This window comes from Cygnus atratus, chromosome 1 (genome assembly GCF_013377495.2).
Source record: "Cygnus atratus isolate AKBS03 ecotype Queensland, Australia chromosome 1, CAtr_DNAZoo_HiC_assembly, whole genome shotgun sequence".
Taxonomy (NCBI): domain Eukaryota; kingdom Metazoa; phylum Chordata; class Aves; order Anseriformes; family Anatidae; genus Cygnus; species Cygnus atratus.
This window is the reverse complement of record NC_066362.1, coordinates 117359763-117373578: the sequence shown is the minus strand read 5'-3', so window position 1 is coordinate 117373578 and position 13816 is coordinate 117359763. Positions and strand designations below refer to the sequence as shown.

The following is a 13816-nucleotide window of genomic DNA, read 5'->3' as shown; positions in this document are numbered from 1 at the left end:
ACTCCAGCATTTCAAAGGATGAATATTTCTAGTATTAATCATACACTCAGTACTTTGTTTATGTTATGGGCTATATATACGTAAATATATAAATATATATATTCTGTGTGTCCTTTGTTATGGCCCCAGGATATGCTGAAGAGTTCATGTTAATCACATTATTATTATTATTATTGTTATTCTTATTATTATTCGTACCGCAGTATTACCTCACAATTTCAACGCCAGGACCTCCTTCAGCTTAGATCATCCCTTTTCCTGCTACTTTACAACTTAGGTTGCTTCTGAACACAACAGGCAGAGGAAAGAAGCAAAGCAGACACAGATAACTGAAAGACAAGGTAGTACTACATCAAACATATCATAGCATTAGAACAAAGCTTAGCACAATGACCGGGGCATAACTCAGTCCCTTCCTGGCTGAGGCACTACAAGGACAGCTTACTTAAAAGCATTCTTTTAGGCATTACTGTTACAAAAAGATATAAAAGCAAATAAAATACCAGCCAAATTTACTCTGGAGAAGAGGTCTTCCTTCCAAACACAGAAAAATGGGGAAAAAAAAGACTAACGTAAGTTTGGAAATTTTTACAAAATTATGAGCAGCTGTCTCAAAAGAGAAATGCTTTTTTGTTAAATCTTGCATGTTCTCAAGCAAAGAATTCTTCTCTATTTTTTTTCAGTCTCCTAAGGAAAAAAGTAAATGCTCAAAACTCATGATCAAATAGATTTGAATTTAGATATTAAAAAAGAAGAAAAAAAAAACAGACTACCACTCTCATATCTTGACATTAAGGAGTAACGCACAATTTCTCACATCTCTCAGTAGCTGGTTAATCACAGGCATCCATTTCGAGAAGGTCACGTCACAGGGCAGCTAGCAAAGCCCCCACCTGAGCAACTACATCCTCATTCTGTGGCTGTTCATTTTATTTCATCTTTTGCTTGATCTTCAGTGAACTTTTGTCACTCAGTTGCACCTAATAATTATGGATTTATGTTTCCAGAGCATGTCTCGGTGTCAGTGTCACTTCGAAATATTCACTGTGCTATGCCCTAGTAACTCTACCGAAACTCATATCATCTACATATACGTAGCAGATGTACACAAGTAGGTACACACATATGCACACACAGGCTAGATAATATTAGCTTGTAGAGCTTACAAGGATTAGTGAACATTTTGTCTATTTAAACAACAGAAAAATGAAGAAGAAACCCACTACTGCCCAGCATCCTGTATAAACACCATACATGCCCACCAGCTCTTTGCTGATATTCCAAGAGATCACTCAATTTCTTGAGGGCCAGCTCAGGATGAACTACTCCCTAGCTGAAGTAAACAACTAATTTGGCTGAGATACCAAGGTCTGAGAACATAGATGTCATCCAGAGAAGCACAAAAGGGAACAACTGAATGGGATTTCCTAGTGACTGTCCTCCCTCCACCTCTAACTGCAGGCAAGAGAAAGCACGAGAGCTAAGCAGCTTATCCTACATTTATGTTACGATATAAAAAAATGCTTCCATCAGATTTGCACCATTCTGTTACGACATGTGGGGAAAAAAAGGTGAAGGAAGTAGAGGTACAAAGAAGCATGCAGATTGTAAAATGAAAGACTTTACAACTCTTTCCTTTCCTCACCTGTGCTCATTATTTAGCATAACTTGCTGATTTAGCCTCTGGTCAATCTAGCCTCATAAATATTAATTCATATTGGAACAAAAGAGGTGACTTGCTCCAATATTCAATGCGTTCAAACACAGATCTATCACTAGAGCAAACAGGGTGCAAGTTTACATGCAAGCTACCCAGGTCATCAGGATGTATAGTACGAACTGGCTGTTTGATCAGCTGTTGCTGTGTGCAGTCAACCAAGAAGACTCCATTTGATGTTCTAGCCTGATGGTATAATTTATATATAAAAACTAGCCGGCTGAGCAGCAGGAGGTTACAAACGATTTTTGTTTGGTTGGTTTTTTTTTTTGCTTCTCACTCCCAGCTGAGTTATATGGTAGAAAATGTGATGTAGTTGAACAGTACAGACATAAACTAATAGATGGGGAAGCTTCAAATGGATTAAAACTTCATGAAACTCTTTAACCACTTGAAGTATGAAATGTCAAACAATGGTCACCATCACAACCTAGTCATTGCAACTGCAAGATGCCAGAACCATGGCCAGACTCTTCCATTTGCTGCTGAGCACACAGAGTATGCAGAGCAAAGGTAAGGCAGTAAGGGTAAAACTACACACCCACTTTGCTCAGGATATAAGATTAATTTTAGCATCAAAATTATACATTGAAATAAAAGTTTTAAAAAGGCATATCTGAGGCAGACTCGGATGGAAATTAACCAAGCTACTAGCTTTCACCTGGAGATGTTTCAGTTCACCAAGACTGCTGCCTGTTCACCAGGCCAGTACAACTTCACAGATGATGTATATGCTCTGGCTTAGGTCTGTGTTTCACTGCCTATCTCATCCTTACATAGTAAGATTTCTGAAGCAGGGACCATTCTGTCTCACACTCAGACAAGGTGTTACACTGTGCATTCCTTATTCTTAGCTATGGCACCAATAAACAGTAAAAAATAAGAATAAAGAATTAACCAACCATTTCACTAACGCAATCTCTATAGAATAACATCATTATAAAAGCCCGTGTTAAAAATCAGCAGATCCAAGATGTATGTAGCCATATATAACATGACCAAAAGTAGCTTCGACTCTCTAGACTGGACTACCTTTTCTTCCAGGGACCTTTTCTTCCCTGCCCTTCTTTCTTCTGTGCAAACAGACACAAATGCCCTGCAAAAACCCTGAGGCCCATCATTTCCTTAAGCAGATCCCCTGCTCTCCACTCATAGGTGCAAGGCAACATCTCTGTGGCTTGTCAGGCACTTTCCAGCATCAACTGTTTTGCTAAGCCACCCAGAACTTAGGATCTCCACAACTGAGATACAGAAAACTGACAGGACAGAAGAAGCTGGGTAAAATACAAGTGCATGGATGGGTTATTTAAAATAATACAAGACATTAATGATTCATATAACAAGGTACTGTAGTGTGCTCCTATTGACCACCAAAATCAGCAAAATGTATCTTTAAACAAGGATCATACATTACAAAATTATAAACCTTAGACACATCAGTCTGTATATAAACCAGTCAATTGGATAAATGATCACATTTTAACAAAGCATCTCACAAGGCTGCAAGAACCTTAATATCTGACATAAGTTTCCAAGGACGAAATAGGTTATCGACCCAGGAGGAAAATCACGTTAAGTTCGAAGATGGCTATATAAAAATTAAATGATTGGAACTGTAATGAAATGAATGCAATTTCCTCATGAAATTAAAGCCCAATTGAATGATGACTGATTTCAGAAATCATGTAACTGAGTGCTTTGTAAGTACATCAAGATACATTCTCTGTAAAGGAAAGCAAAAGAAAGGTTTTCAACCCACCATGGCTTCGCTTAGCAAACTTCTATAACCAATGTAAAATTTGCCACTGTATCACTCTGTGAAATAGCTGCTACTGAAGGGAGACAAAACACAAAAGGCAAGCTCCTCCTGGAGAGGGGCAGTGAAACATTATTGCTTTTTATCTTTAATTAACACAACTATTTCACTACAGCTGTCAGTTGTGCTATAGAGAAGCAAAATGGACCGGTGGGAAGTGTGCCAGAATCACACAGATTGTTTACATACACAATAGTAACTTCTGAAGAAGAAAAGCCTTCCTGATTGACTAAATTATGCATAAGACCTAATTCATTGTCATTAGCTGCTGTGTGAGATATGCAAATACAGAGCAAACTCTCTGCTGGTTTATGATACTACAAGCAGTGCTAGAAGCTTACCTCTGGGACTACCAGGGCTGCGTAAGGCTGCATTGCTCAGGCTTTCTGTCTACTAAAGCAGTAAAACAAGCCTATTTGGCTTTTTGCCACAGTTCTCCACCTTTTGGAAAGACCACCGGCACCCACCAGCTATCCATAAATCCTTGCACGCTCCTGAGCAAATGTCAGACATCCTGAGCACACCAAGGATGGAGCCAGAGCGGTGGGCTGCTCCTCACGGCCTCTGGGGCTGCGGGCACCAGAGTTTGACCTGGACTTGTATCACAGCAGTGAGTAACATCTTCCATTTGCTGGAGACTGACACTACAGTCACTCACTGCTTGGGGGTAAGCAGGCTGAATTATGTGTCTTTAAAATTACTCCTGTCCTTGATGAAGACAAGGAGTATAACAGACAAACCAGAATTCATAAGTACGCAGAACTTGATCTTTTGTCAATCTCTTGATGTTACAAGAAGATGAAAGAGGGAAGGAGAGAAAAAAAAGTAGTCAAGGAGAGGACACTGAGGATGGAGACGGGATGCAGGTGCACATCTGTGGTCAGGATGGCAAAGTAAATTATTTTTGATTGCACCTTCATGGAAGAAGAGCACTAAACTGAACAGTTTTCTCTCTCCTTGTTACTACTCTTGAACTGCAAAATTAAAAGTATTCCAAGAATGCAAGTTTGCAGTGTTTATGCTAGTAAATAGTATGGGACAACAGGAGAAGATTTGGAGAGCAAAACAGTTGTATCCTGAATACCTAGTGTCATATCCATGAAAGGTGCTTTATTTCAGACTAGACTTTATATGGCCCTACAGGCTGAACATCCCATTAGGGCTTGGAGTTCAAATAGTAAGCTCCTAGAGCACGTCATCCCATGTGGTCTCATGCAAAAAGGAATCCAATGTGCATGCATTGAGATTTCTCTGTGACACACGCCATAGAGCAGTAAGTAGGGTCAATCAGGAGATCTGCTCAAGGCATATACCTGATCTGAACCTATACATTAATGCATATGAATATCTACTACCACCTCTCATGTGATTAGGTGGCAATCTAATGCTAAAGTAGACTCAGACAAGTCTACTGAACTGAAAGCACCACTGCAGGTGTTTGCCTAAGTAAACAATGCACTGAACTTTCTTACAAAGGACTTTCAGCCTCTCCTCTGTCTAACCTTGTTTGTCAAAAACATCTAATTCAGCAGTACAGATAAGAAAACCCCGTGAACTTTGCAGTTTGTAACACTGACATTAACTGCTATGCACAAACTTGGGTTCTCCAGCAGTTCTTCACATACTAGTTCCTCAGGAATCCCTTACACAAAGTTTTGTTATCCTGATTTACCTTTATTGCTCCTTCCAAGGTGGTTTTCACGTTTTGTTGAACAAACACAACTTTCCCTAATACCACCCTTTCACAATGGTTAAATAAGTTAATGGAAAAGCTTTTCTTAATGATGTACAGCTTTGAGCCTTGAGAGATGAGATTGCTCCTGCAGACAGAATGGAAAGCTTCTTATCAAACTGGTCACTTTCAGACCAGTTAGGAGGTATCTATCAGTCAGTGACTTACAACTACTGTCCCTGCTTCCTAGGCTACCAAACTATCTCACAACATTACACAGCTGCTTTCTGTACTGTTTGCTGTGTATTGCCAAGGACTGTGTGAAAAATCTAAGTCAAGTGGTAAGCTCCAGCTAATTGCCTGCAGTAGCCAAGAACATAGTTGAAAACAAAAGGAGGAACCCCTGGTGGCAGAGACAGGCAACTGAAAATATGAACAAAGACCTTCACAGTGTCAGCTGATAGAGAAACATCCCAGATCCTCTTTGCCTGATGCATCCCAGAGACAGTAGTATCCCTCTGACAGGAACTTGGAGATGGTCACTGTCCTCCAAAATGCATCATCCCACCCAATGCATCATCCATGCTATTTCATCCATGTCTGCGTTTTTTGTTTTGTTTCAAATAGGTGTTTAGTATAGGACCGCTAGACTGGGTATGTTCTCCAAAAATAGTGCTTTGTTTGGCAAACTGTATCTTTCCAAAGGAGGACTACTATGACAGCATAAATTTCTTCCAGGGAGCAAAAAGAAAACACCAATAATTAAGTAGTGTAGGCTATGAATCTCATGGATACTTTTCATGCAACGTCTCCATTTTGTTTCAAATAAGAGTTTTGCCCTCTGCTTCAGTCTCTTTTAAAACAGACTGAACATCTTCAGATAATAGCCCCCAAAACACTTGACCTGTTTTGTTTAAGTAAATTGAAATTGTCTCACAGATGGAGTGAGAGATACTGTAATTATACAGTGTATTAAGCCTTCATGCAAATGAAGAGCTAGACTTACAAAGAGTACAGAGCAAACTGTATCTCTATAACGCAATGATAGGTATGTAAATATTTTATAAACCTAACATTTAAATAGAAATATTTTATGTTACAGTAGGTTTTGGTTCTAAACTTACAAGAACACATCAGGCTGCTTGAGAACAGGAAAACACTACGCATACTTCAAATGCCATTCACCATAATAACTCAAAGAAGGTTTCACTTTTTGGGAAAAATAAATCAACCTCACTTTAATTGCAAAATCTACACACTGCTAATTTACGAGAAGCATTTTCTTAAGTACGACTGGAGCAACACTAGGTTAAAATCTGTTAAGTTCTTTTGAAACAAACAAAGGAAAGAGGTCTCCATGGCAAAAGCAGGGACAGGAAGGCAGTTTTGAAAACATGTGGAGGAAGTTTTTAAATGAAATATCTGAACAGATTCCAAAATTTGATTTAAGAAAATTTCTGTCACCAGTGTCTGATTAATTAAAAAGATGAGCAAGTTTGATGACACAACCCAATACTTTTCTCAATCATTTCCATCCTTGTGCTTCAGGAGTCCTTCACAATAATAACACTAATAATAAAATTAAAAATTAAAATTAAAAAAGAGATGCTTCTGAACAAACAGAAGATTTTTTTCACCATGCATGTTCCAACTCTCTGAGGAACCAACTACCTTTTACATTTCCAATCTAAATATTCCTTAGTACGAAGCATATTACATACAGTTTCTGGGTTAAGTTTTTTTGTATATATATGCATTTTTAAGTTGGGAAGTTTTCTTATAAAATATTTCTTTTTAATCCAAGCCATTCACAAAAATGCCAAAGACTTCAGAAGACATTTTACCAATAAAACAGGACCTACTTCTAATAAATCCCCCTATTCCTCAAATATCTTTGCTGTCTTACCAACTGTATTAAAAGATGATCTGAAATCTTCAGAGAATCCACAGACCATTTTCATAGACTTCAAAGAAATTAATGAAGTCAAATTTTGAGTAGGTTTTTACTATGTAACACTTAAATTAGCCAGTTCTTTATTTTTATTCTTTGGCTTTCAACAAACTTGAAATAAAGGACCCCGAAATGATTCAGCAAAGGCAGTGGTATAAAATACCTTCGCCTTCAAAGAACTGTAGCTGTCATGGTTGTGAAGGCCTCTGTATTGCTATTACACTATCACAAAAACGTGGAATGGTTTGGGTTGAAAGCATCCCTACAGATCATAGATCACAGAATCATAGAATGCCTTGGGATGGAAGGGACTTTAAAGATCACCTAGTTCCAACACCCCTGCCATGGGCAGGGATGCCACCCACTAGGTCAGGTTGGCCAAGGCCCCATCCAACCTGAACGCCTCCAGGGGTGGGGCATCCACAGCTTCTCTGAGCAACCAGAGTGCCTCGCAACTCTCATTGTTAAGAATTTCTTCCTTATATTTAATCTGAATCTACTTTCTTTTAGTTTAAAACCATTATGCCTTGTCCTATCACTCCACTCCCTGACAAAGAGTCCCTCCCCAGCTTTCCTGCAGGCCACCTTTAGGTACTGGAAGGGCCACTGTAAGGTCTCCCCAGAGCCTTCTCTTCTCCAGGCTGAACACCACCAACTCCCTCAGCCTGTCTTCATAGAAGAGGTGCTCCAGCCCTCTGAGCATCTTTGTGGCTCTCTCTCTGGGGCTGGGGGCCCCAGAGCTGAATGCAGCGCTCCAGGTGGAGTCTCATGAGAGCAGAGTATAGGGGAAGAATCACCTCCCTCGCCCTGCTGGCCACACTTCATTTGATGCAGCCCAGGATATGGTTAGCTTTCTGGGCTGCAAGTGCACACTGTTAGCTCATGTCCAATTTTTCATACACCAGTACTTGCAAGTGCTTCTGTGCAGAGCTGCTCTCCATCCGTTGATCACCCAGCCTGTATTCATGCTTGGGACTGCCCTGACCCAGGTGCAGGTCCTTGCACTTGGCCTTGTTGAAGTCCATGAGGTTCACGTGGTCCGACCTCTCAAGCCTGTCCAGGTCCCTCTGGATGGCACCCCTTAATTCTATTTCATCAACTGCACCACTCACCTTGGTGTTGTCTGCAAACTTGCTGAAGGTCCCACCACTCAGTCCCACCATCTCTGTTGTTAGGTTTTTTACTGTCATTTTTTTTCCTCCCTATATTTTAGATGCTACTAATTAAATCAGAGTAAAAAATGGACAGAACTGCTGCCAAAGAGGGTGAGAGCACTGCAAATGGAGTTTGCATTACCCTAAAAAAGTAAATAAATAGAAAACAGAAAATCTAATGGTGTGTCTGCAACATGTTTATTCACATCTTCACATCAGCACAGCAACTTTTTGTTTCTTCTGTGATTAACTTCTGTGCTCATGGCTGTAACAGCTAGCTCAAGAACACTTACTCTGAAGGCCAAGGGAGCAGTCCACTGTTGTACATCAGTGCACCCACTGATGCCTGCCTCACCTAAAGGCAGTAACAGCAAAGTCTCAGTTGGCTGCTCCTGAGTCAGCTTAGAAACAGCGACTTTCTGAAGGAATGCACAAATCAAATCTGGAGCAATAACAAACCTGGTCTCCAAAGAGTGACCCATTTCAAAAATCATATGCTTCATTTTCCATTCAACAGGAGAACAGATCTCAGCAGCAGCCTAGCATGTCAGCAGGAGTTTTCAATGAGAGCAAAGAGATAGAAAACCATGTTTTTATCACCTGGCTGCCAGACCGATGATTTTTACAAAGAAGCGTGTGGATAGAAGACAGAGGTGAATCAGGAGTGGTTTATAAAAGCTAAAAGAAAGCAATTGAAGGCAGTTATTAATTTTTATGTGTATCTATTTTTCCAGCCTCTGTGTGAGGGCAGGAGAAAAGTTGCTACACCATGAGAGCAGAGTGCTTTGGAGAAGATTTTGTTTAGAAGAAAGTAAATAGAAAATTAGTTCCTTACAGCACCCTGCCACTTGCTTTTATCTGCAGGTAGAGAAGAGCAAAGCACACAACTGAACACAGCACAGCACTCCTGCTCTGTTCTGCTCCAAGAGCGTTTTCAGGAAAACATATGGAGGCAGTGCAGGCCTGCCATGAAAATATTCCCATGGCAACAATGAAAAACGATATATTAAAATCTGTTACACTAACTCTTTGACTTCAACTCATTAAAGAGAAGGAACCTGTAGCGCTGCATCTGTACAAAAACATGCCACTGAAGATGTTTTCATTTAGAAGACATGAATAGATAGTTCCCAGTAGTTAATTTTCTGTAATACTGTCATTGTCAAACAAGTTAAAAATTAGCCATAATCCTGTACTTACAGTCATGTTTCACAAAACAGCGATGGTTAATTTTTGCTAACCACATAAACAAACTTTAAACATTCAATAATTATTCAGCAGTTTCTTATCTGAGAACCATCCTTAGAAAATGATGCTAATGAGTCTAAAGGCCCGAACTATCTATGGAAATAATCGACTCCAAGGCATCTTGGCAGCTTGTGGGTAAGGCCTGGGGAACTAACACACCATTATTCACTACATAATTCCACGCTGCACACCTTAATATAATGGTTGCATAGAAATTCCTTATAGGAATAAGTAGTAGAAATTAAAAGCCACAATTAAAAAAAAAAAAAAGATGAATTAAATCGTATGTTTGGTGACACATTTTGAGTAATTTGTTTGCAGGTTGGCAAGAGATGCTGTTTGGATCCGTGGACAGATGCATATTCGCTATGCACTAATGAGATTAACATTTCATTAGCACCAAAACTATCATATTGCACACCTTCCAACAGTCACAGGCCAAAAAGCAGCTGTTTGATATGGCAAAGGCACAGAAGAAAAAAACGATCTATTTGGGCACGTGCATCTGTGAACAAAATGCACGAGAGTTTCTTTGTGAGTATGCACAGGTTTTCCAGCCAGGATTAGGCTAAAAGCAGCAGATTGCCACCCGGCGCAACAAGGCTTCCAGGCCTGCTGTCGCTTTCTGCAGGGCCGTTCATGGTCTTAAATCCACCATACCTGTGCTGAGGGAGGAACTAGAAACTTGCAAAATGATCCAGCTGTTTTTTGGCATTTTCCCCTTATGGGAAAATGCTCTAAACAGAAAATACCCCAAGATTTAAACTAGTGATTTGTGACCGAGGTGCTCTGCATAATGCTCCTGGACTCAATATAGAAGCACCTATCCCTTGTCTGCCCCGAACTTCCAGGGGCAGGAATTACAGGATGCTGGGGCTGGACAGTGGAAGAACCAGAAGAATAAAATAAAATAAGATAAGGTAAGATAAAATAAGATAAGGTAAGATAAAATAGGATAAAATAGGATAAAAATAAAATAAAATAAAATAAAATAAAATAAAATAAAATAAAATAAAACAAAGCCGGCACAACGTGACACTCAGCCTGCATTACAGTGACTTTACAGGTAAGGACCCGTGAGCCGAGGCTCCAGCGCAGCCCCTCTCCCCCACCGGCACCGGGCAGCGCCCAGCTCCCGGGGCGGCGGAGTCCCGGCGCCGCCATCCCCACCGCAGCCCGGCGAGCGGCCGCCGGGGCTCAGCTCATCCCCCCCGGGTCGCTGCCGGGACCCCGGTCCGCCGGACCCACCTGAGATGCCGCCCCCGACCACCACCACGTCGCATTTCTCTGCCATGGCGCTGCCCCCCGGCCCGGCCGCTCTTCTCCCGCCCTGTCGCGGCGCCCGTGTCTCCCGGCCGCCTGCGGTGGGCGGGCAGCACCGCCCCGCACCGCCCCGGGTGAGGGCGAGCCCGGCGAGGCGGGGGGGATCCGCCTGAGGGGTGGATACGCGTCTCCCTCGCCTATCTCTCGCAGGGCGAGGGGAGGGAAGGCCCTGGCGTAGAGGAGCACAGCCCCAAGGTTGTAGTCAACGTGGTCTTGCTGGCTCTCCTAAGGCCATGTTGGGGTCTGGTTCCTCGGCCTCTGCCCACAACACCAGGGCCACCAGTGGGAACCCGCGGCAGCCAAGGCTGGAGTTGTCGACTCTGGAAGACCTGTAGGGTCAAATGATAGCTGTCCCCAGTCAGGGCTTTCCTTGAAAGCTCCTCAAAATAAACTGCACTTCATGCCAGCTGCGGTTTGAACTGCGTGAGAGAGCCTTGCTGAGAGGTGGGGTCAGCCTATACGCTGAGCATTGTTTGCCCAGACCCTCAGGAGACTGACCCAGAGAGAAAAAGGCTGGCCCATCCAGAAACAACTACATCAACAAATTCACCTTGAGCCTTTAGCCTTGTTCGCTACAGACCCAACAGGGTTTTCCATCTGTTGGGTTTCTACTTGACAAGTGAGGCTCCAGGAGACTGGAGGTGGTATGTGCAAACATTCTTCCTCAGCCATATCCATACAGATTACATCTAGAAATTATGTCAGTCTTATTTGACCTTCCACACTCAGCTAGCTCAAGGCAGAAAGGATCCAGCCCTAAGACCCTTCTGAATCAAAAACACTTGGCAGTCTATGGTATTCTCCCTTTCCTGGAGCCGTATATTGGAAGTAGGCAATGGCAGTCTGGACAGGGTTTCCTCTCCCTCTTCCGTAATAACTCAAGTAATAGCTTGTGGTGTTCAGAGACAGGGACAGCTATGATAGGAGTCACAAATACTGGCTACAGCAGGTGCAGTCTTACCTTTTTAAGGAGAATGGGAAGGAGAAAAATGTAGGAGTTTGGAGGAAGAATAAAGATGGGTCTAGATCAATTACCTATAAAGTTCATCACTTAGGGACTCATCTTCTCTTTTCCTATTGTCCCTGTGTTTATTGGTGAGGCCTTGATGTGGTGTTTTAGGGAGGCTGACGAGGCACTGGGTCCTGGTGTATGTCAGAGGCAATAGGAAGACAGGCCTGTGAATGATTCAGAGAGATGCTGTGAGATGTTGGCATCTGATTGCCAGCCCAGCAGAGCTGCATCACCTTCACATAGCCTACGTGGGGTCCGGGAAGTTTTCTTTTCCATTCTTGTTGTCTCTGAGAGTTTTACATCATTGTGAATGTGGATAGCAGTAAATGTGCCCATCTCCTGCAGTAAAAATAACTAACTAATTAACTAACTAAATAAATAGATAGATAAAAAAAAAAAGAGAAAAAAAAAAAAAGAAAAAAGAAAAAAAATCTCACAGCTCTTCACCCCACTTTTTCTCTATTTTTTTATTTCCTTACCCCAGGTTCTCTAGATTTTGCCTAGCTGCTTGCTTACCTTCCTTGTGTCCTTTTAGAAGTGAGCTCTTCCTTGTTAAGGCCATATACTTATCAACTTCTTACAAAAAGAAATAGTCTGATGATACCATCTATATTTTTATTTTTATTATTGCATTTCTGCTTAGAAGCTATGTGAAGATAAGAATATTTGCCTTGTTAAAAGTATCATAAATATCTCCTTCTGAAAACAGTTTTTCTGAGTGATACGTGCTATGTCTGAAACAGTGCTGCCTGACTTATCATTTACAGGGAGAAGTTCCTTATTTTTGAGAGATGTGATTAACAATGGAGAGAGAAATTCAAGCAACCTGAACAAAAAGTTCATGGGAAGCTCCTGAGGCTGAATTAACACAAGATGCCATTTTTGAGTTTCTTCTCAGAAATACATATTCTGGTTAAAAAAGAATCTCTCTGATTCAAGGATAAATCAAATTTCATGATTGTTCATGCTGAGAGACATACAATTATCAAGTGGCTGTCAGAAATAATAGTTGTGGAGATTACTTCAAGCCCCATGTGAAATACTGATATGTGGGGCAGGCAATTCCAAAAACAGAAGTGGGTCATTTTATTTGGGCACTAAGCGAGGATAGCTATGGTTACATCTAGGTGCCTAATGCCAAATGCCCCAGATTCCCAATGTCCACAATACATAGCACTTAGGCCTGGTGTTCTTCTGGTCTCTATCTTCCTTGTGGTGCACCAAGAAATAATTAATGCTTTTTAAATGTGAGTATGTGTAACAAGAGAGGGCTGTTTTGCCTGCAGTTGGGTTATGTGGTCCATGCCTTAGAGTCATATGCAGTCCCATGGGGGTGTTTGATGGCATAAAGCCCTCAAAGGGCTGTTGCTGAGGTACAATGAAGTGAACATCTGGGTCATTAAGTCTGGTTTTCTAACATCAGGGACACATAATCCTTCTAGTGAATAAATCTGTCTCTGTCTAGAGCAAGCCAGTCTCTCCTACAGCCAGGTCAGTTGTTTTTCCTCCTCTCTCCTGCAATAAATCCATTTCAAAGCTTCACTCTTTCATTTCCGACTCTTTTGCTTCAAAAATGTTTACACAATGGTGCATTTAAACAGAGATCATATTCCCCCTTCTGCTTTCCTATTAACAAGGTTGTTGCTAGTCAAGCCCATTAGTATCCTCACATGAGGTAGACACATCTGCTGATCCTAACAACTCTTTTCTACACCTTAGTCCAAGTGTATATATCTTCAACATGTATGACCAGAACAATAGATGTAATTCTAATGAAGCCTCCTTGATGGCAAAAAGATTTGCTTATGCACAGAAACAGCCCTTCTAATCACATTAGTATTCTGTTTCTGTTTTTTAATGGCCCTATTACTTCTCATATCCCATGTGGTTCTAACTAATTAAACAAACAAAGGAGTCCTCTAC

At 41.4% G+C, this 13816-nt stretch overlaps 1 protein-coding gene across 1 annotated transcript in view; it reads right to left on the bottom strand.

The window, feature by feature from the left end:
- The window catches only part of MAOB (monoamine oxidase B), a 54647-nt gene extending 43696 nt beyond the window's left edge, over positions 1-10951 (bottom strand). The window contains exon 1 of the mRNA XM_035542209.2: positions 10807-10951. Coding sequence (XP_035398102.1) covers positions 10807-10852 — 46 coding nt within the window. The 5' untranslated portion in view covers positions 10853-10951. The remainder of the gene's footprint in view (positions 1-10806) is intronic.
- Between the last annotated feature and the right edge of the window lie 2865 nt (positions 10952-13816).